The following is a 21,495-nucleotide window of genomic DNA, read 5'->3' as shown; positions in this document are numbered from 1 at the left end:
TAAAAAAATATTAAAAAGAGCTGAATGAAAACTGCCTAGGTAGATCAGAGTTGGATTACTGAGGCCTGCACTAGCTGAAAAAGTTTGATTTTCTTCTCTTTATTGGCTACATTAGAAATGTCCTTAGGTTCTAAGAAGGAACTCCTAAAGTCCAACAGTGATTGGCCTCATATATCCAGCATTAAATCTTCAGAATTCCATTTAAACAGAAACCTCTAGTTCAAAAATAACGTTTAAGATTGTTCAATGATCAAAGCGTTTTTCATCATCCAATACTGACATGATGAGAAGGAACTGGAGATATTTTCGAGATCTTGGCACAACTTCAGAGAGTGATAGAACAGAATGTGGAGAACTCTTCCAAGTTTTGGAAGGCAGCAGTTTGGCTGAGGCTCGCATACACTGTAACGAGAGGTTCCTTGAAAACATCTAAAGTCTTTTCCTACTTTGGAATTCTAAACGGTGGCAAAATTCCTGTGTGCCTAAAACTCAGTACTTGACTTATTTTCTTCTCCAGATGACTACCTAGATTTTCTGTCTGTGCTACCACTAATAAATTATTCCCGAGCGTTGGCAGTGGGCTTCTCAGTACGCTGCCTCATATTCCTTCGAAAAGCAGTTTCTATACATTCGGAAACAAATCCTTTTCATGCCGGCCTCATATATTTCTTTTTGTTTTGCAGAAAGAAAAAGGCGAAGCAACTTAGAGATCTGGGGACGTATTGTACAAACGACCTATAGTTTGCCTGGTGTCGTTTCTCCAGATTTTGGTGCCCAAAGCAGCAGAACCAGGATTTAGCATCTTTCTTCTGATCATACATTTCTTAAAGCGAGCGTTCTGCACTTTGGAACATCATCTCTATCCAACACCTCCTTGCAGCCCGCCCCCTGGTTCCTTCCCACCCTCTACCTCGCCCCCCCCCCCAGCCTGCGCATGCGTCCTAAGAACCCCCTACACTCGCGGCACAGGCTGAGAGTATTGTCGGGGGCTATTCTCTCTCCCAGGAACATGGCGGCGAGTCAGGGAGGTGGTGGTAACAGTGGGGGCGGTGGTTGTGGTGGAGGTGGAAGTAGCAGTGGCGGTGGCGCGGCCGGAGGAGGAGGTGGCGGGGCTGGAGGGGGAGGCGGCGGCGGCGGCGGCGGCGGGACCCTGGTGGTGCCCATCCCGGTACCGACTCTCTTCGGTCAGCCGTTCTCCAATGGGCCGCAGTGGAACCCGGGGAGCCTGCAGCCTCAACACACCGTGAGGAGCCTGGACCGGGCCCTGGAGGAGGCGGGCAACTCCGGCATCCTGAGCCTCAGTGGCAGGAAACTCCGAGACTTCCCGGGCAGCGGCTATGACCTGACGGACACCACCCAAGCAGGTGACAGACCGGGGGAAGGGAAACTGAGCCACGAAGGAGGAGGTGGGGGTAGTGGGTGGCTGCGTGGCTGCCTTGTCGGACTCTGCTGGTCTAGGCGGGTGCGCGGGGGCGACCACACTAACAAAGTCGGAGCAGGCTGTTCTGAGCGTCAGGGCAAAGCTGGGAATACGGGTGTGGGGAATGCTGACTGAAGGATGTGTGCAAACTGGGTGGGATGTTAGGGGTGAAAGAGCATTATTGTTAAAGCGAGTTTCTCCAGCACGGGTGGAAGGGAGGTATTGACACCTCTCTTAATTCACTTCTTCCAACTCTCCTGGATGTTCCTATCTTTTCCGGAGGATGGGGGTGGGGAACAGACAATGCATAAAATCATAATCTCTACATATTCCTTAAAGGCATACGTGCCTGCAAGAATGGCATAGCCTTTTTCAGACGGTAGCAGTATTGCTATGGTTTGTGTTACTTTCAATGCAGCTTAATCATCCTACATATTTTTGGCTTCTTTCTTGTCACATATGCCTTAAAGACAGATTTTCTCATTTTTCTGGTGTTGAGAAAGTAGTGGTGGTTAAATTAGTATTTGCTGCAGTAGCAAATTAAATCATCAATCACTTACATGTCTGGTTACTGGGAGAAGGATAATCCTTGTTTTGAGTTATGTTACGGTCTTAATTTTTATAGCAGAAAGAGCCAAAAATTTTAAGGGCATTTTTGAGAAAAAAAAAATAACTTCATTCTTTATGGAGTTGTGGATTGATGGCTTTTCATTTTTTGTGAGAAATTGGCTATTGTAATATTCTTCGTGTACTCTCTGTTAGTCTTTGTTGTGGCTGGCATTTTTTGTTAGGAACACACACTTTCCTCTCTGTCGTCTAAATCAGTGCTGCTTATTTTAGCTATGTTTTGGTTTGATGAAAGGGTTTTTTGCTTTTCATAATCTTTAAATTTGTTATTTGTGCGTGTTTCATGTACTTTGCTGAAATAAATCATAGACAAAATTATTTCCGTAGATGTAGTCATTTTGGAAACAATATAGTAAGTGAATTCACCCATAGTGAGAAGTAGTAAAAGACCTTATTTCCACAGCAAGATAATTTCAGTGTATTCACTTTCTTGATATTAAATCAAGGCATGTGTGTTGGAGGAGAATGGAGACTGGAGGAAAACCTAAATTTGAAGCTTTCCACCCTGTGATTCTCTTAGGCATTATCCTAAGAACTATGAATGCGTAATCGATACCTGATTTTGTATTTTGGAAAGCACATTTGAGTATTTACTCTTTCACTCTGAACGGATTTCCTAAACAATATGTTCACATATTCACAACTCGACTGGCAAGATATTATATTACTTGATGTGTTCTTCAAAAGCTCCAAGAAAAATGGCTTCAGATTGCATCATTAGAGGGGTGTGTATGTGTGTGTGTGCATGTGTGCTTATTGTTCTTTATAACCTATATAGGATTCATCTATCTGTAGGACAAAGTTTAAGCATCCCAGCTTGGCATTCAGGGCTTTCACTGTCCAGGTCCAGTTCATTATTGCAACATTATCTCCACAAACACTGCTACATAGAACCCTCTATTCAAACTAGGTCAACTCCCCTTCCTCAAATATGTGCATTTTGACCTCATCTTTGTACAAGGTTATTTGCATGTTTGGGATTTCCTTCTTTTCTCTACCTATTTAATTTTGTTCGAGCTCCCAGCTTTTCCAAGAAGCTGTCTCCAACTCCCTTAGTCCATAGCAGTCTCCTGGCAGTCTCCTGTTTCTTTGAATTCCCATGGTACTTATTGTCTTTACCACTTACTTGGCAGTGCTGGCTTTATTTTCTTTTTATGCTTGTGTCTTGCTGTCCTGAAGAAGATGGAGAGCCCCTTAAACACAGGGGATCGGTGGTATCCTTGTTTAGTCTTCTCTTTCTATATTTGTTTTATTGTGTTTGATATTTTTCATAAATACAAAGATCATCTTATTCAGTTATAACCTTTGGCTTTTAAGGCTTTAGTTGGTTTTCTGAGGCAAGTTTCAACACAATCCAGAACCATATTTGTCCTTGGTAAACATTCATTCACCGTTATTTTTTTAGGAGGGTGATTGAACCCAGGGTCTTGTGCATGCTGAGCAAGTGTTGTACCACTGTGCTATACCCCTCACCTTTGTCATAATCTTTATTAGTGTCTTTAGTAACACAGGACTTGTCCAAATAATTCCACTTCCTTTTATTTATTTATTTTTTCAGTTGAATGTATGATCCTTGTGGGAACACTTCAAGATCAGATAGAGTAAAAAAAGATCTTTAGCTGTACCTTTTTTTCATTTAAATGGGATAAATGTGGGTGATTCATTTGCCATTTGTTTTTGACAAAAATTTAGCCATGGAATATTTAGAGGCAATATTTTTCAATGTAAAGAGACCAATATTGATTATGTGTAAATGAAAGTAGGTACACCAGAACTGAAGAAAAATTGTGTGTTAGGTTTTACACACACACACACACACACACAAATATACATGCAAATATACACATAGTATATCCTCTATTTGATGAAAACAACTCTGTTTGGTGATATTGTTGTACTGTACTTAAAATGACTTTCAGCAGGATAATATTTCAGAACCAAACTGATTAGACAAACATGGAAGGTTTAGTGGATTGGGAGGAGCCTGGAGGAAGGGGAAATAACTAAGACACTATCATGCTAATTAATCTAGGTGAGGGGTGGTGAAAATATGGGCTGGAACAGTATTGAATAAGGGGAAATTGATACATTTCAAAAGTGGGGAGGGCTTTTAGTATTTTGCTGTTCCTCACATATACATCAGATGAAATAGACCAGTGGTTCTTCACCCTGTCTACATGTTAAAATTGCAGGGGAGTTTTCTTTTTCAGTCTATGCCTGGGTCCCACCCCAGACCAATTAAATGAGAAATTCAGAGACCAAAAGACTTTCTTTCTGTTTTTTTCAAAAAACCTTTCAGGTGACCCTAATGTGCAGTCAGAGTTGAGGAAATCCTAAAATAGCTCTTTTTTTTTAAGCACTTGAGAAATATTTGTTGAGTGGATGAGAACACAGAGTTTAGTGATTAACCTAAAGCCTAAAGAGGGTCAAAACCAAAACTAGGAACTAAGTATTCAAGTTCTGGTTCATTGTTCTTTTCAATAGATTTTTGTGAAGCGGAGACTCGTTTTTTTTCCCCATCATATAGTGAATAGAAACTTATTAGGAACCTAAAACAGTTTTCACATGTAACCTAGATTATATGTCATGCCATTTGTTAAATTTGCATTAAGAAAATAGAGCCCCCCAAATCACAAAATCTTGTTTTCTCTGTGAACGGGCTTTGCTATGAGGGAAAAGGGATAGTAGGCAGCTGTTGGCAAAATTGATCTTTGGTGTCTTTTTACCTCTCCCTTTGCATTTCTGGTGTCTGTTCTTCTTCACTCCCGCCTTCCCCATCCTGCTGCCTTCCTTGTTTCCTCCTCATGGCTCACTTCCTTTCCTTTACTGGGATGGAGCACAAAGCTGAATGATTGTTAACCCCTCTAGGAGATTAACATTTAAAGGGGGAATTCACTAATTTACTTTTTTGTAAACCACCAGTTGGTGGTTTGTGCTCATGACCTTTTTGAGTACATCTGCCTTCCAGATAGATACTCCTTGATTTAAATTCTTCCCGTACAAAAGGACATAAAATAAGGAAAGGAGCTGATTCCTGCTGTAGCTTCTTCTCTGAAATGGACTGTAGGTAGACTTGGCAAGATGAAAGGTTAGAATTTTTTGGATGCGATGGTAATTTGTTGACTCCAAAATGAATTTAATGGTTAGCCAAACAAATCCTGAAACTCATCACAGTTAATTCTGTCCCTAGTGTTACAAATAAGTGGATGCATTTCAGCCTACTGCAGCCGCTCCTTCCACTTCTTCATACAGTACACCCATCTCCCCATACTAGGGGTGCAACCCAGGGCCTCACTAAGCTACTGCTCTATCACTGAGCTAGATCCCTAGCTCACACAGTGCCTTTTTATGTCTAAGAGCAGTAGGTCTGTGAAATAGATTTAGGAATTCTTACGTACAACAGATTGTGCTATGTCCTGGGTAATCACGTGCTTTCCTGTAAACCAAGAGTCAACTCTTGTGTTTCCTACATGTGTTGGTTCACCTCTTCAACTGTGGGACATGGTGCATTGTATCAGGTTGCAAAATGGAGCCACATAAACATAACATGGTTTAGTGCATTTAGTGTAATGAGCTTGTGATTGTAATTTTGTGGTAAGATTCAAATATCTGCCTTGTTTTATGTAATAAATGTCTTCCTGAAAAATTGAACATGAAGCATATTTTTGACAATTGACTCACATTTTAATTGCTGTAGATTAGATTTGAGTTGCTGAACTTTGTAGTGATTTATTCAGGAATGAATTCTATAGCATAAATAGTTGTCCCTTAATTTCTTTCTTTTGCAACAAGTTCACATTTTAAAATAAAATGCTAGTTTAAATTGGAGGGTACAGTCATCATTAAAATAATACCATTTATGTAGTTCTTTATAAATTTCCAAGTAGTTTTATATATATATTATTCTATTGTATCCTAATAAATAGCGCTGTGAGCTTGGCAGAGTACATAGTAATTACTCCTTGTGGTTGAGAAAGGTTAAGTGATTTGCTGGCAGGCGTATGGTAGAGTGTGGGTTAGAGTCTAGGTTTTCCAGCTCTTACACTATCCCAATGTTGTTTGCACTGTAATGGTTCTCTCTTTATAACAAAACTATTATTAAAATAAACACTATGCCAGTAATTCATTCTGAAAAATAAATGCTTCCATTGTTTGTGGTATGTCCTGTTTTGTTTTATTTACTTGCATGACTTTTTATACCTTTTGTCTGATGGTTTTAGAATAGAGTGATTAAGCTAGGATTTATTGAAGTCCAACTTTGGAAACATGATATGGCCAGTAGAAAGGAAGAGATGTGGTTCTTCTTCTTGTAGGTTTATAAAATTGTTGAATGTGTACAGAAATATGTATTACAATTAGAAAGGAATTATAATATAACAGTATCCAAAATAGTACACTCTGGACACTGTACAAATAAGTGATATGGAATTGTGACATAAAGCTTAATTTTATTGGGGGTTAAATTAGTTTGGGAAAGCTTCCTAAAAAGTTAGGTTAGGGGCTGGAGATGGGCTTGCCTAGGATGTGCAAGGCCCTGGGTTGATCCCCAGCAACCCACCCCCCTGCAAAGTTCAGTTAGGTATTTGTAATACTACAAGTATAAGAACAAAAGTAGTTGATTAGGGTGTTTTACAGTTAGGGTTAGTGGAAAGCTTTGCTTAAGATTTACAATTTAATATTTCAATTTAGATTATTTATAATATGAACTCTGAAGCATTTATTTGGCATCAAAAACATAAAGGTGGACAAGATCCAGAACCTCATTGATAACATAAGAGGTGATGCTAGGGACACTTAACAAATAACAGTAATTCAAGACTTACAGCATATTGTTTTACTAGGTGGATGGTATTTGTTTAAGTTCCAGGGCACACAGTGAAACTTTGAAAAGGGGTATCATTCTCCCAGCCCAGCCCAGCAGCCCACTCTGGGTGATGCTTAAACTATATGCTGCCTACCCTCATTCTACAAAGGATGGATTTTCCTTAGAAAGGGAAATCTTTTAGTTTTCTCTTTTTCTCTATACTTGGGGAGTATTCAGGTACTTTTTGAAACATTGTAATACTCTTATAAAATCAGTTCTCTGAAAAGTTTCAGAAAGAGTTATCTGTTTCTTTTTTACAGGAAAAAGATACCTTATGCTTCAGGTAACCATTTAATGTAGTAAATGAAAACGGTTATGAGACAATTTTTATAACAGTTTAAGTTTGTATTTAGTCTCACTTTCAACTAGTGCAATCTACTGAAGGTTAAACTTGAACTTTAAAAAATACATTTATTTATTTATTTTCATGCTGGGGATTGAACCCAGGGGCCTTGCTCATGCTAATAAGCATGTATTCTACTATTGAGCTATACCCCCACCTACCCCCAAACTTCAACTTTAAATTTATTTCTTCTTTTCAAATAAATTTAAATCCATAAAATTCTACTTATATAATACCAGTCAATGGACTATAGTAGATAATTAAAGAAAACAATATTTTCTTTTATTTTGTTTTTAGTTGTAGGTGGACATAATACCTTTATTTTATTAATTTATTTTTTATGTGGTGCTGAGAATGGAACCCAGTGCCTCACACGTGCCAGGCAAGTGCTCAACCACTGAGTTACAACTCCAGCCCCACATATTTTCTAATGTATTTTTTGATATCAGAGTTTTTTTTTTGGGGGGGGGGGTGCTGGGGATTGAAAACCAGGGCCTTGAGCATGTGAGGCAGGCACTGTATCAACTGAACTATATCCCCAGCCCCTGATGTCAGATTTTTTTTAAGGAAAAGTTTGTTTGTTTGTTTGTTTTCCCAAATAGGAAGTAAGTCCTTTCCTATTTGAGGACGTTTTTTATTCTATGTACTATTTTGTTCTTGCTTTATTTTTAAATTAATTATGTTAGTCTCTTTGAGTACAATGTTACTCAAAGTGACAGAGAGAAATAAAGTAACAGTGACAACAACTTTTTATTTGAATCCTATGAAGATTATTCAATTCAAAACATGTGAATTTGGATTTCACTAAAAAATGGCTATGTTGATGATTATATCCCTAAGAAACTATTATGTGTGGCCTAGAATTTTTCCCTTAAAATTATGTGTAAATTCTTAACACTCTGAGCTAGTTGGTTGGGGATGTCTGTGTCAGTGGGAAATCAATTACATTTAAAAATACTTATGAAGTAAAAATAGTAATGAACATAGATAACAGTGTCTTTACCCTATCTTAATGAGAATGTAAAGAATGTATTTGAATGTTGATTTTATATAAAGGTTGTAAAGTTACCACTTTTAAGGAATTTGATTTCATAGTGGTATAAAACAAGAACTCCCACACATATCTATTATATAGATTAGATAGCAGTTTCCAATTGGAAGGGAGAATTTGCCTTCAAGGGAAATTTGGAAGAGTCTGCAAACATTTTTGGTTGTCACAGTTTGGGGGGTGCTACTGACATCTAGTGGGTAGAGGTGAGCATCCTTCAGTGAAAAGCATAGTCCACCACAACAAAGACTTTTCTAGTCTAAAATGTCAGTGGTGCCAAGGTTCAGAAGCCCCAGGTTAGAGTAAGATAAATGTCATAACTGAAAACAAAGTGCAATACATGTTCAAGAGGGAAAGATGACATTTGATTGGATTGTTGGAACATCAAAATATATAAAGAAGATGAGAAATTGGCTTTGAAAGATTTATAGTTATGGGCAGAGGGAGAAAGCTATATGAATATTGACATCCCAGAGTCTCCTCAAACTCAGTATTATCAAGTAGTCAATTCTTGCTATTGACCCTAAGCCCCCTCATCAACCAGATCAGAAATTTGAGAGCAATTTCTGACTCCTCCCTTTTCCTCAACCTAATCTGGTTAAGAATTAGGATCTGTTGGTCAGAGATCTTTGAATAGCTTTCAGATCTGTTTCCTTCCTGTCTGTTCTCACTGCCATTGTTATTATTCAGCTTCTCTTCTCTTCCTCAACTGCAAGTGAATCTGTCAACAGTTTCCCAGTTTCTGTTCTCTTTGCCTGAAGTTTGCTTCAACTCCACACTAGCTAGACCATTCTCTTCACTGTGCAAGTCTGATTGTTATTTGTTGCTAAAACACCTTCAAGCCAGTTCCCTAACAGTGCATTTCATAATCTTATTTCCTTGGATTTCGAGTTTTGCAAAATTTTTAAATGTAAAAAAAAAACAAAACTAAAACATACACACTGTGCTTCAACTTGTGGTAATTTTATATTTTACTAATCAATGTTAAGTTGCTAAGATTCATTCAAATTGTGTGAAGTTGTAGTGCATTATTTTGGATGGCTGCATGATCTTTCTTTGAATGTAGCACACTTTATTTATTTACTTTCTCACTGATTGCTATTTACATTGCTTTCCCTTTTTTCTCTTGTAAATAGTGCCACTATAAAATTGTATGTCTCTTGTTTTATATGTGTAATATTTTTCTTCTTGTATACTTGGGAGTCTAGGTTATGTTGAATATCACTGTTCAGACTGGTTAACAGTTTACATTTCCTGGGTCATGTATAATAGATCCCATGAAACTATATTATTTCTTTCAATATATAGTATTGTCAGGCTTAAACATTATGGCCAAATGAAGTTAAAATGGTATTTCAGTGAAGGTTTTTAGAATTTAAATTTCTCAGATCACCAATGATGTTAATATTTCCTCAAATACCTGTTGGCCATATGTGTTTCCTGTACTGTAAAATAACTTTTCTTTGTTTTTGCCTATTTTCTATTGAATGTCCTTTCCTTATATAATTTTATAATACTGTATACTACTCTCTGTATATGTACCAGAATTTTGTAATTCTTCTTATGCTAATCATTTGTCAGTTTTGTATGTTGTAGGTATCATTGTCTAGTTTCTTTTTAAATTTTTTTTAGTTGTAATGGACATAATAACTTTATTTTTTATATGGTGCTGAGGATCTAACCCAGTGCTTCACATGTTAGGCAAGCATTTTACCACTGAGCCACAACCCCAGCCCCAATCATTGCCTAGTTTTTCTTTTTAATATTTATTTTTTAGTTGTAGTTGGACACAATACCTTTATTTTATTTATTTTTATGTGATGCTGAGGATCAACCCCAGGACCTCGCATGTGCTAGGCAAGCGCTCTATGGCTGGGTCACAACTCCAACTTCCCATTGCCTAGTTTTTAACTTGCCTTTTTGCTTTTTAAGGAAGTGTGTTTTGAAGAATAAATCTTTTTTTTTTTTTAAGAGAGAGAGAGAGAGAGAGAGTTTTTTAATATTTATTTTTTAGTTTTCGGCGGACACAACATCTTTGTTTGTATGTGGTGCTGAGGATCGAACCCGGGCCGCACGCATGCCAGACGAGCGCGCTACTGCTTGAGCCACATCCCCAGTCCTTGAAGAATAAATCTTTGAAAAAATTTTAAAATCTTTGAAATTTTACTAGTCAAAAATTTTCAGTCTTTAATTTTATTGTTAATGACTTTTTGTCTTCTTTAAGAATGTATTGAATATGCTGGGCACTGTGGCACATGGTGTCTGTAATCCCAGACCCTCCGGAGGCTGAGGTAGGAGGATCTTGAGTTCAAAGTCAGCCTCAGCAAAAAGCATGGCACTAAGCAACTCAGTGAGACCCTGTCTCTAAATAAAAGACAAATAAGGGGGCTGGGGATGTGGCTCAGTGGTTGAGTGCCCCCGAGTTTAGTCCTCGGTACCTGCCCACAAGAATGTATTAAATACATTAATCTACATTTTTTTACAAAGAGTCTTAAAGTTTTATTTTCGGTGTTTAAGCTTCAAGTCAATATGGAATTGATTTTTATCTACATTGTAAAGTAGTGGTTCAGTTTCACGTTTTAACATCGATCATCTTTTTCTCAATCCACTCTTGCCTACTTCTTTTCTTTTTAACATTTTATTGAAAGAGAATTCACAAAATAAAAATTCATCCATTTAAAATATATTGTTTGGGCTGGGGATATAGCTCAGTTGGTAGAGTGCTTGCCTTGCATGCACAAGGCCCTGGGTTTGATCCCCAGCACCAAAAAAAAAAAAAGAAAAAAAAATTGTTGGTTGTTACTTGTACACCCATCACTAGAATCTAATTTTCGAATATTTTCATCATCCCAAAAGAAATCCACATCCTTTGTCCCTCCCTGTTCTCCCTGCCTCCACTCTACACCATCTTACCCTAGGCAACCACTAATCTACTTTCTTTCTGTATAAATGTGCCTATACTGACATTTCATGTAAATGGATTCATAAAATCTGTGGCCTTTTGTGACTAGCTCCTATCATTTATTATAATGTTTTAACAGTTCATTTATATTGTAGTGTGTTATCAGTACTTTATTCCTTTTTATTTCTGAATAATATTCCATTATTATTATCTATTTAGCAATTAATGGACAATTGGATTGTTTCCACTCTTTGGGTATTATAAACAATACTGCTGTAAACATTTATGTATGGGTTTTTGTGTAGATGTATGTCATCATTTCTCTTGAGAATATATGTAGGAGTGGGATTGGTCCTGTGGTGGTTCTATATTTCACATTTTGAAGAAATGCCAAATTGTTTTCCAAAGCGGCTGCACCATTTTATATTCCCATTAAGAGTGTATAGGATTCTAATTTCTCTACAACACTTATTATCTTTTTTTTTTTAAATAACCATCCTAACGGGTGTGAAATGGTATCTCATTGTCGTTTTGATATGTGTTGCCCTGAAGACTAATGGTGTCAAGCATTGTTACATCTGCTTATTGACAATTTTTATATCTTTCTAAGAGAAAGGTTTGTTCAGGCTCTGTCCATTTTCTAGTTGAGCTGTCTTTTCATTACTGAGATATAAGAGGCTTTTAAAAATGATGTATATAGATGCCTTATCAAACATATGCTTTGCAAATATTTCTTTCCTATCCAATTCTGTGGGTTATCTACTTTGAAAAATAAAATTAATTATTTTTTGTCCTGGGGACTAAACCCGGGGGCAGTTAACCACTGAGCCACATACCCAGCCCAAAATTTAAAATGTTAGATATAGTCCATTTTATTTTATTTTATTTTTTATGTTACTTGTGCTTTGGTCTTTCTTTATCTTTCCCCTTCCCCTCATCCTCCACATACAGTGATTATACTTCAATTATGGCAGCTGTGATCTTTTATTACAATTAATCTTTCTTCTACTGTACCATGCACCATCAGTTTAATAATTTTCCTGAAAAAAATAAACACTACCACAATAAATGCATATATGGGTTTAAGAACTGTTATCATTAGAAGAAAATGTGCATTTCTCTTTTTATTGGCTTCAGAGTTGAATGTAGAAACTTTGTCATTTCAAAATCTCCTATAGTGTGTGATGCACAGTAGTTATTTAACACATTTTGTTCAATTACGCCTGCTTTTTATCCTGGTGCCTTTTTGAGGTGTCTTTTTGCTTTTCATCTGTGTTTTCCACTACTTCTAATATATGTACCTTGTTCTTTAGTCAGATTGGACGTTTCATCATCTTTCTGGTTTATTTTGTTTTATTACTGTTATTTTAAAAAATATATTTTTAGTTGTAGATGGACCCAATATCTTTGTTTACTAATTTATTTTTATGTGGTGCTGAGGATTGAACTCAGTGCCTCACACGTGCAGGGCAAGTGCTCTATCACTGAGCTAAAGTCCCAGCCCCCTTGTTTTATTATTTTTAAAAATGAAAAAAATAATCCAGGGGTTGGAGTTGTGGCTCAGCGGTAGAGTGCTTGCCTAGCCTATGCGAGGCCCTGGGTTTGATCCTCAGCACCACATAAAAATAAATAAATAAAATAAAGATTGTGTCCAACTAAAAAATAAATACTAAAAAAAAATCCAACTATTATGTATAACTATAAAACTCTAATAAAAATAGCTAGAGGGCTGGGGATATAGCTCAGTTGGTTGAGTGCTTGCTTCAAATGCACAAGGCCCTGGGTTCAATTCCTAGCACCACAAAAAAAAAAAAAAAAAGGCTAGAAAAAAATGAAAAAAGTATTAGAAAATATTAGAAAAAAGTATTAAAAAAATAACACATTACTGCTTCATAAGCAAAGATGTGATTGTTAAACTTTAATATTTAGAAATTAGCTGTAGTTTTATATATTCCTATATTCCACCATTGGATATATTTTTATTTTGGAGTAGTTGGCTACTTATAAATATTTAAGTTAACTATTCAATTAATTAATAAATAATGTTTATGATATTATGTAATAAGTTTGGTATTAAAAATAGTAAATTATAAAATGTTTTGAGGATTAGTATGGTCTTTTAACAAATTTAATCCTGAAACTCATATTTATAAATGAAGTCTATGAAAAATTGGGAGATAAATGCACATTTTGTGATGAGATTTGGGATTTTTGCCAGTTGTGTTTCAGTGTGTGTTGGTCTAATTTTCTCCTCTTAGATCGGTCTGCTGTCCTCCATTAACTGTGGGTGCAGTGAAGATCAGGGATCAACTACCTTCAAGTTGCAAAATTCTATCATCCTTAGTTGGATCAGAATTTAAAGATTCTTACAAACAACAGCTCTACATATTCATTGCATTTCATCTTATATAAAGCCTCATCACTGAATTTTCTCAAATTTATCAGTGTACTGTTGGTACCTTAAAAGTCTTTCTGTTGTAGTCTGTTTTATGCTCTCCTTCTAAGTTGTTCTTTCTGAAAGTGTTTTTCTATGTCACTGTTGAACTGCAGACAAATATTTTATAACATGATTGTTTTGGTGCTGGTGGTGGGGATTGAACTGAGGGCTTCTTTCATGCAAAGCACATTCTCCACCACAACATGAGTTTAAAGGACTGCCTAGCCGGGCACAGGCATGGTGGCATATGTGTGTAATCCCAGCCACTCAGGAGGCTGAGGCTGGACGATTGCGAGTTCAAAGCCAACCTCAGCAATTCAGCAAGGTACTGGACAATTCGGTGAAACTCTGTCTCTAGATAAAATATAAAAAAAGGGGCTGGGGATATGGCTCAGTGGTTAAGTGCCCCTGATCCTGTACCTAAATAAATAACTGACTGACTAAAAGTACATTGTTTAGATGCACCCTAATTTATTTAACTGTTCTTCTATGGCTAGGTGTTGAAGTTACTGCTAAATATAAGTACACAGCCAAATGCAGTTGTGCCCTTGACTTTACATTGCTTTCCCCTAGAGGAATTTAAATTCCTTTAGAGCAGATAATGCATTCTGTATATAAATTCCCTACAGTATTTGGTTCAGTGCTGTGTCTCTCTCAACAGTTAATAATTAATGCTTATCAATTGTCTGTGTGTGTGTGTGTGTGTGTGTGTGTGGTTGTGTGGTTGTTTTGCTGGGAATTGAACACAGGGCCTTGTGCATGCCAGGCTTCCTCTACCACTGAACTACATCCCCAGCCCCAACTTATCAATTTTAAACTTAAAATTATGAGAAGGAGCTTAGAAATTTCATGTACCAACTTTTTAATACTATATGTGTAACCATAAACTGTAGGGGAATGGTTCCCCCATGGTGCCTTGGTGATCTTACCTGTCTCCACAAAGGCCACATAAGTGAGGCTCAATCATAGTCTGACTCAAGTCTTAGGGGAGTACTCTGTGATTCTCCCTGGTTATGGCAAGACAGACTGATTGGGGAGGAGCTGTCACAAGGCCATTTCTTACCCACCCCCTATCTTATGGGAGGGTGCCCCCAGGCAGTTTATTAACTCCTTTCTTCATTCTGGTGAGGCATGGGATTTTCCTTCAGATACAGCTGCATAGATAAAATTGTGTAAAGTTGATTCAGCAACAGAGCAGCACACAGTGTGTGTTATCTTTCACTTGGTCCCTCCAGTTGGGTTTTGACTTGTGGGTCTAAGGGACATAGGGAGCTGATACCATGCTGATGGTGCATTCTCTGTGTTGGTATTACATTGTCTGAATCCATTTTGTCTTGCTGGCAGGTGTTGTTGTACTGAAGTGTAGGGGCTGCTTGACCACTTAACATAAATGAGGGGAGTTTTGGACTGGTTTGGAGAATTTTTCATTACTTGGTAATTAGTCAACTTACTATAAATTGCTTTTAATTTCAGGATCCAATATTTAGTGTTTTGCTATTGAACAGCTCAATTAAGGGCAGTCCTTGCTCTCTAAATATAGTATTATTTTAATGGACACAGTATGCTGGCTGTAAGAGTAGTCTTAATCAGAATGAATCAAAGATAAAGTAGTTTTGTCTACCACAGCAGCTTGCATTTGGGTTTTTTCTTTGTTTGTTTTGTTTTTGTCTTCCCTTCCTTACTTTTGTTTCAGAAACCAAAGCCAGCTAGAGCTATCCTGGGAAGTCATTTTGACGCAGACTTTTCTCATATTATATTGGATTTTTCCTTTTTCATGTAATAGAAAGGTACTAAGGTATTTTAATGCACACAAAAAATATAATGTATAAACAGATTCACTTGATTTTCAATGGCTAGTTGGCCTTAACATAGGCAGAAAGATCACCAGAGTCAGATTAATCATAAATCAATTTGTATGTCCTAGAGATGGATGTCACTTACTTTATTAGTGGTTGAATTATAACAATTCAGATGTTACAGGGTTTTTTGGCATTAAGAAAGTAATTTACATGAAAGCACAATTTTCACATTAACAGTTACATACTTTTATTCTGAGTTTTATTTTTATTTTATTTTATTTTTAAATATTTTTATTTTATTTATTTGTATGTGGTGCTGAGGAATGAACCCAGTGCCTCACACGTGCTAGGCGAGTGCTCTACCGCTGAGCCACAACCCCAACCTAATTTGTATTTTTAAAATGATGACATGTAGTAGAATGGCAATATAATATGACGTCGCATGGTGATGTTTTGTAGCAGAGCAAGTTGTTTCTGCATAAAAATAAAATGACTATGCATAATACCAACTCATAGTTACCTTATAAGTGTTGGCATTTACCATTCTTATGAATGGGATATATATGGTTAGAATTTGATTTGCCTTGTGAAATACCTTTAAAATTGTATACTATTATTGTGTTTTTCTTTATTGGTACTGGGGATTAAATCCAGGGCCTCACACATTTTACCACAGCACTACACCCTCAACAAATAGTTGTGTTTTTCTTGTAATGAAAGCAGTGCTTGCTTATGATAGAAAATTTGGAAACTAAAAGCATAGAGGAGAAAATACGAATCACTCCTCATTTTACCAACATTGAGTAAATATTAATATTTTGGTATATTTCTTTCATAACCCCATACTCCTCCCCTGTGCTATACAACTAGTTTTTAGAGGTTTATATAGGAGTGTATAAAGTGTATGTGTGTATATATGTGTGTGTGTGTGTGTGTGTGTATGTGTGTGTATGGCACTGGGGATTGAACTCAGGGACACTCCACCACTGAGCCACATTCCCAGTCCTATTTTGTATTTTATTTAGAGACAGGGTCTCACCGAGTTGTTTAGTGCCTTGCTGAGGCTGGCTTTGAACTCCTGATCTTCCTGCCTCAGCCTCCCGAGCTGCTGGGATTGCAGGCATGTATGTGCACAGCACCCAGCTAAAATGCATATTTTTAAAGGAAGCAATAGGTTTATATTGTGTGTTTGTGTATATATATGTTTACATTCTAAATGTTACAGTTATTACCCTGTATACATATTTCCATGTGAAGGAATTGAATCTATAATGTGATTTCTAAAGGCTATAAGATATTTCATTATAAAATTATATTTTACTTACATTTTACCCTATTATTGAACATTTCAGTTGATTCTAATTTTTTACCATTTTAATTAATCATGGAATAAAGTTTTTTTTCATTTATCTCTATTTGGTTTAAAAGATGACTAGAGGGCTGGGGATGTAGCTCAGTGGTAAAGTGCTTGCCTTGCATGTGTGAGGCACTGGGTTGGATCCTCAGCACCACATAAAAATAAATAAAGATACTGTGTGTTCATCTACAACTAAAAAAATATTTTAAAAAATGACTAGAGATTACATTTTTGGATCAGTGGGTATGAATGTTTTTATGGCCATTGATTCATATTGCTAAATTGCTTTCCAGAAAAGTTAACTCAATTTGTATTCCCTCCAGTGGTATATGGAAGTTCCCAATTCAAAATAGCCTGTCAGCACTAAGTAGTAACTTTAAAACCCCTTGAATTTATCTTAATCTTCACATTGAATATATTTTCATGTGGGTGTTGATTATTGATAATGTTCATTTTTAAATGTTTATGCCCTTGGCCCAGGTTTTCTCAATGAGTTGTTTGTGTCATTTAGCTTTTGATAGACTGAAGTTATTATTTATTTTTTAGTATGTGAATCTAGAAATATTTTATGTGTGAATTCTTCTTTTGTTTGATACATTCAAAGTCCTTCCCTATTGTAATATTAGGTGACTATTCAATAAAATGTTTTTTTTTTATGGTTCACATTCATGTTTATCTTTTTCCTCCATCTGGATTTTATTTTAGAAGTTATGTGATGAGGTTATAATATTTGTCTTTTGAAAATAAAAAGTTAATTCAAGAACCATTTAATAAATAATACTACATTGATTCAAAATGCTATATAAAATATGTAAGTATTGAAGTACAGTGCCATTTTTAAATGTCACTTTGATATTTTGAATGCCATTACACTGATTCATTAGTCATTATTTCTTGGTGAAACTGAAAACCTTTGTAGAATCTCCTGCAGACAACTCTGCATAGAGTGGCCCACCCTCCCCCCTTTTTAATAAAGTCTTGTCCTTCCACGTGGCTTAATTGTTGCATGACTCACAGTCCTTTTCTCACTGAGCGTGCATGTAATCTGCCCTCTGGTTAGCAGCTGTGGTTTCTCCTTGCAGCATCTGTTTTTGTTTGCACCCTTGCTTCTCAAAGTCCTGTGCTCAAAATGAGCCTTCCATCATTGGTTGCTGCAGGTGGGTGAGATCTAGATCTGCTTGTTATTGTTTCTCATAATTGTTGGTTTTAAAGCATTTTTTTTCAGGACTGGAGATGTAATCCAGTGGTAGAGCATTTGCCCAGTATGCAATGAGGCCCTGGGTTCAATCCCTAGTACTATAAAAACAATAAAGCATTTTTTCCGGTGTCTACATTTTTTTCATTTTGTGTCTCCACTGCATTATGAATTAATATTTTAATTCATCATAGAGTATCTTAGAAATTCTGTGACTCATTATATCTTTCTCATTCAACAAGATTTCAATGTTATAGACTGTTCATTATCTTGTCATGCATGACAGCATAATACCCTTCTAGAAAATACTGAATCAAGAAATCACCTGTCTTTGCAGAGGGCATCTGTTGAAAGCAGATGCCAGAGCCATGGGGTTGTCATTTCCCATCATTCTCCAACATCAGAGTCTCTAATACTTCAAAGACACTTTCCATTCTTTCTTCAACAGACAGCTGTGGTGCCTCCTGTTTTCTTGTTGCTTTTGTTTCTAGTCTTGACAGTTCTTTTAGATAGAAAAATAGATAAGGAAGCCTTAAAATGGAAGATCATTCTAACCAAGTTTTATATATTATAACTGTATTATATTTGGGTAATAGCAATTACCAAAGAATAGAGAAAGTTTAAATTTTTATTTTCATGTTAGGAAACTGAAGTATCTAAGTTGTCTCATTTTTGTGCACTCTGCTAAAGCAAAATTCTGTGTTCATATTCCATTCATGAGAAATGAATATGATGATCATTCATAAGAAATGACTATAATGATCATTTTAGATTTTTATGAATGTTATTTATTGTTCACTATGTACAGGTTGATACATTTCTCTTCATTTCTATTGCTTATTTCTTATAGGGATTTTAGGTTGCTGTGGAATATTCTTATTTCCAATAGCTCTGAAATAGTGAGAAATTAAGCAATTTTGGCAATGTTTTATAGATGGTAATCAGGGGAATCAGAAACGCAATTTAAATCCAGTTTAGTGCTCATCTGCTTAAATGTTCCTCTTCTTTTTTAATCTGTAAGACATCTGTGAACTTTGGGATATACCCCAATGATGATACAGTATTAGTTCAGTCAGAAAATCTTTATAAAAATTACAGTTTTGTAGAGCTAAGTAGAGGTCAGAATATTTGAAATGTGAGACAAGAGGTCGTAACAGTGGAGGAGTGGAAAATCACACATAGATAAGTTTAGAACTCCAGTACTGTTAGTTAATACTAGTAGTTTTTTGACATTGAACATGTCATTCAAACTATCTTTGCTTCATATGTATAATGAGGAACAGTAGCTACCTCATAAGGTTGTTCTCAGGTTTAGAAATAATCTATTCAAAGCTCATGGCAGGACTGGGGATATGGTAGATTGCTTACCTAGGATGCACAGGGCCCTCAGTTTGATCCTAGCACCACAAACAACAAGAAACACCAAAATGCACCCATGGCATTCTGATCTAGCATATAGAGTTTGTGTGTGTGTGTATGTGTGTGTGTGTGTGTGTGTGTGTTTATATACATATATATATAAAATTTATATTTCCATTCCATATATATGTATATACATACATTTATTTATTTATTTTAGATAGGGTATTGCTATGTTGCTCAGGCTGGTCTTGAACTCCCAGAAAGCAGAAAATTCTGTGGTGTTATCTCTATTAATGATGACGATGTGTTCCAACAACACATTTCAACGTTAGATATTTTATCAGAGGCAAAAATGATCAGGCTTTCAACTATTACATAGGACTATTTAAAATAAGAGAGACTAAGGTAATCTGTGTTATTAAATATCACGTAAAGACAATTCCTGTATCTTAGTTTAAGTTTTGACAATTTGTACAAAAAAACCTTTAAAGCTTCACAATCTTTTATATACTGAATAAGATAAAATCATAATTGGCATAATTTGTACAGTATAATAGTGTTATTTCTGAAAGTCATTTTCTATACTTTGGCAGAAATGCTAGCTAATAGGCCAGAAATTACACTGGGCAACAGATGGACCCATCTGTGGTGTTTGTGGCTGCAGCTTGGGAGACAGCATACAGATTTCCATTCCATCTGACTTATCTCCTCCCTTCCCTAGCTTCCTTAATCTTTGAAGCTCAAGAATGATACAGAACATAATTTAGATCAGATTATTTAAGATGATCTATTAACATCTCTAACAGGCTTCCAGCAGTTTTACAAGGAGTGTCTTGAAAGAAGGCAGGAAACAGTACACAGCAATCTGTCTGCTGTTGATTTACTGCCAGTACTGCTTGATATGATTTATGATTAAAAATGAGACAAAAGAAAAATAGTTCAGTGGTTATAAAGTTACTTATCCTTAAGGACATTAATTAACTGAGGTATCAGCTTACTGCACAAGAAAAAATAATACAAAGGTATTTAAGGTTAAAAATTTACAGGCATTCTTTCATTAATTCTGATAAACAGTAATTACAGAGTACATTAGTTTCCTGTGGCTGCTGTAACACGTCACCACAAACTTAATGGTTTTAAAGAACAGAAATTTAGTCTCACAGTTCTGGAGACCAGAAGTCTGATGGGTTTTATGGAGCCAAATTCAAAGTTTCAGCAGGGTCACTCTCTGGAGGCTTTAGAGGACGACCTATCCCTTGCCCATTCTGGCTTTTGGTGGCTGCTGGCATTCCATGGCCACAATAAACCAATGTCTACCTCTGTCTTCATGTGACCCTCCCCTCAATTTTTCCTAAGGCTTTCTCTTATAGGACCACATGTTATGGCATTTAATGTTCAGCTGTATATGATACAGGGTATCTCCTCATCCTGAGATTCTTAATTACATTTACAAAAATATTGCCTTATAAGGAACAGTCAAAGGTTCTAGGAAACTTTTTTTTTAAACTAGAACTCCATTAAAATAACAATTATGCATGTATTTCTTGAGTATATGTTTATTATTAGTCATATTCTATTGCCTGAGTATACATGGTTATTAAATAATTTTAATCTTATAAAATTTCCTTTATTAAGTATACATCAAAGATGAAAAATTTAAGTCACAGTTTAAATTTTATCCATTATGTCTACAAGAAAGTTAATCTTCACTTTTAAAAAAAATATTTATTTTTTAGTTGTATTTGGACACAATATCTTTTATTTCATTTTTATGTGGTGCTGAGGATTGAACCCAGGGCCTCGCACGTGCTAGGCGACCGCTCTACCGCTGAGCCACAACCCCAGCCCAATCTTCACTTTTTTCAGGGTAAATATGAGATGTTGTTATGGCGAGATTGTTCATGAAATTAAGATACAAATTATTTTGTGCTATTTCCTATCTCTCCTTCCATGGTTGTATTTTTCTGTTGGCACTGTTATTCTGTTTACCAAATGCTTAGAAAGGATGTTTATACTGATTTAAAATCTGAAACACCCTAGAACTAGATTTCTTTAATTAGATGCTCTATAATAGCTTGAGTTTTAATTTCAACTTTATTATGCTTTATTTGATTTAACTCCATTCAATTAGAATAATAATT

General features: G+C 36.1%; 1 protein-coding gene across 4 annotated transcripts in view; it reads left to right on the top strand.

Annotated features, from left to right (window-relative positions):
- Positions 1 to 1,009: 1,009 nt before the first annotated feature.
- Lrch2 (leucine rich repeats and calponin homology domain containing 2) overlaps positions 1,010 to 21,495 on the top strand; it is a 103,054-nt gene continuing 82,568 nt past the window's right edge. For all 4 annotated transcript variants that reach the window (XM_071606314.1, XM_071606313.1, XM_027932322.3 and 1 more), the window contains exon 1: positions 1,010 to 1,364. In XM_071606314.1, the coding sequence (XP_071462415.1) occupies positions 1,010 to 1,364 (355 nt within the window). The remainder of the gene's footprint in view (positions 1,365 to 21,495) is intronic.

This window comes from Marmota flaviventris, chromosome X, assembly GCF_047511675.1.
Source record: "Marmota flaviventris isolate mMarFla1 chromosome X, mMarFla1.hap1, whole genome shotgun sequence".
Classification (NCBI taxonomy): domain Eukaryota; kingdom Metazoa; phylum Chordata; class Mammalia; order Rodentia; family Sciuridae; genus Marmota; species Marmota flaviventris.
This window is presented reverse-complemented; position numbering and strand designations above follow the sequence as displayed.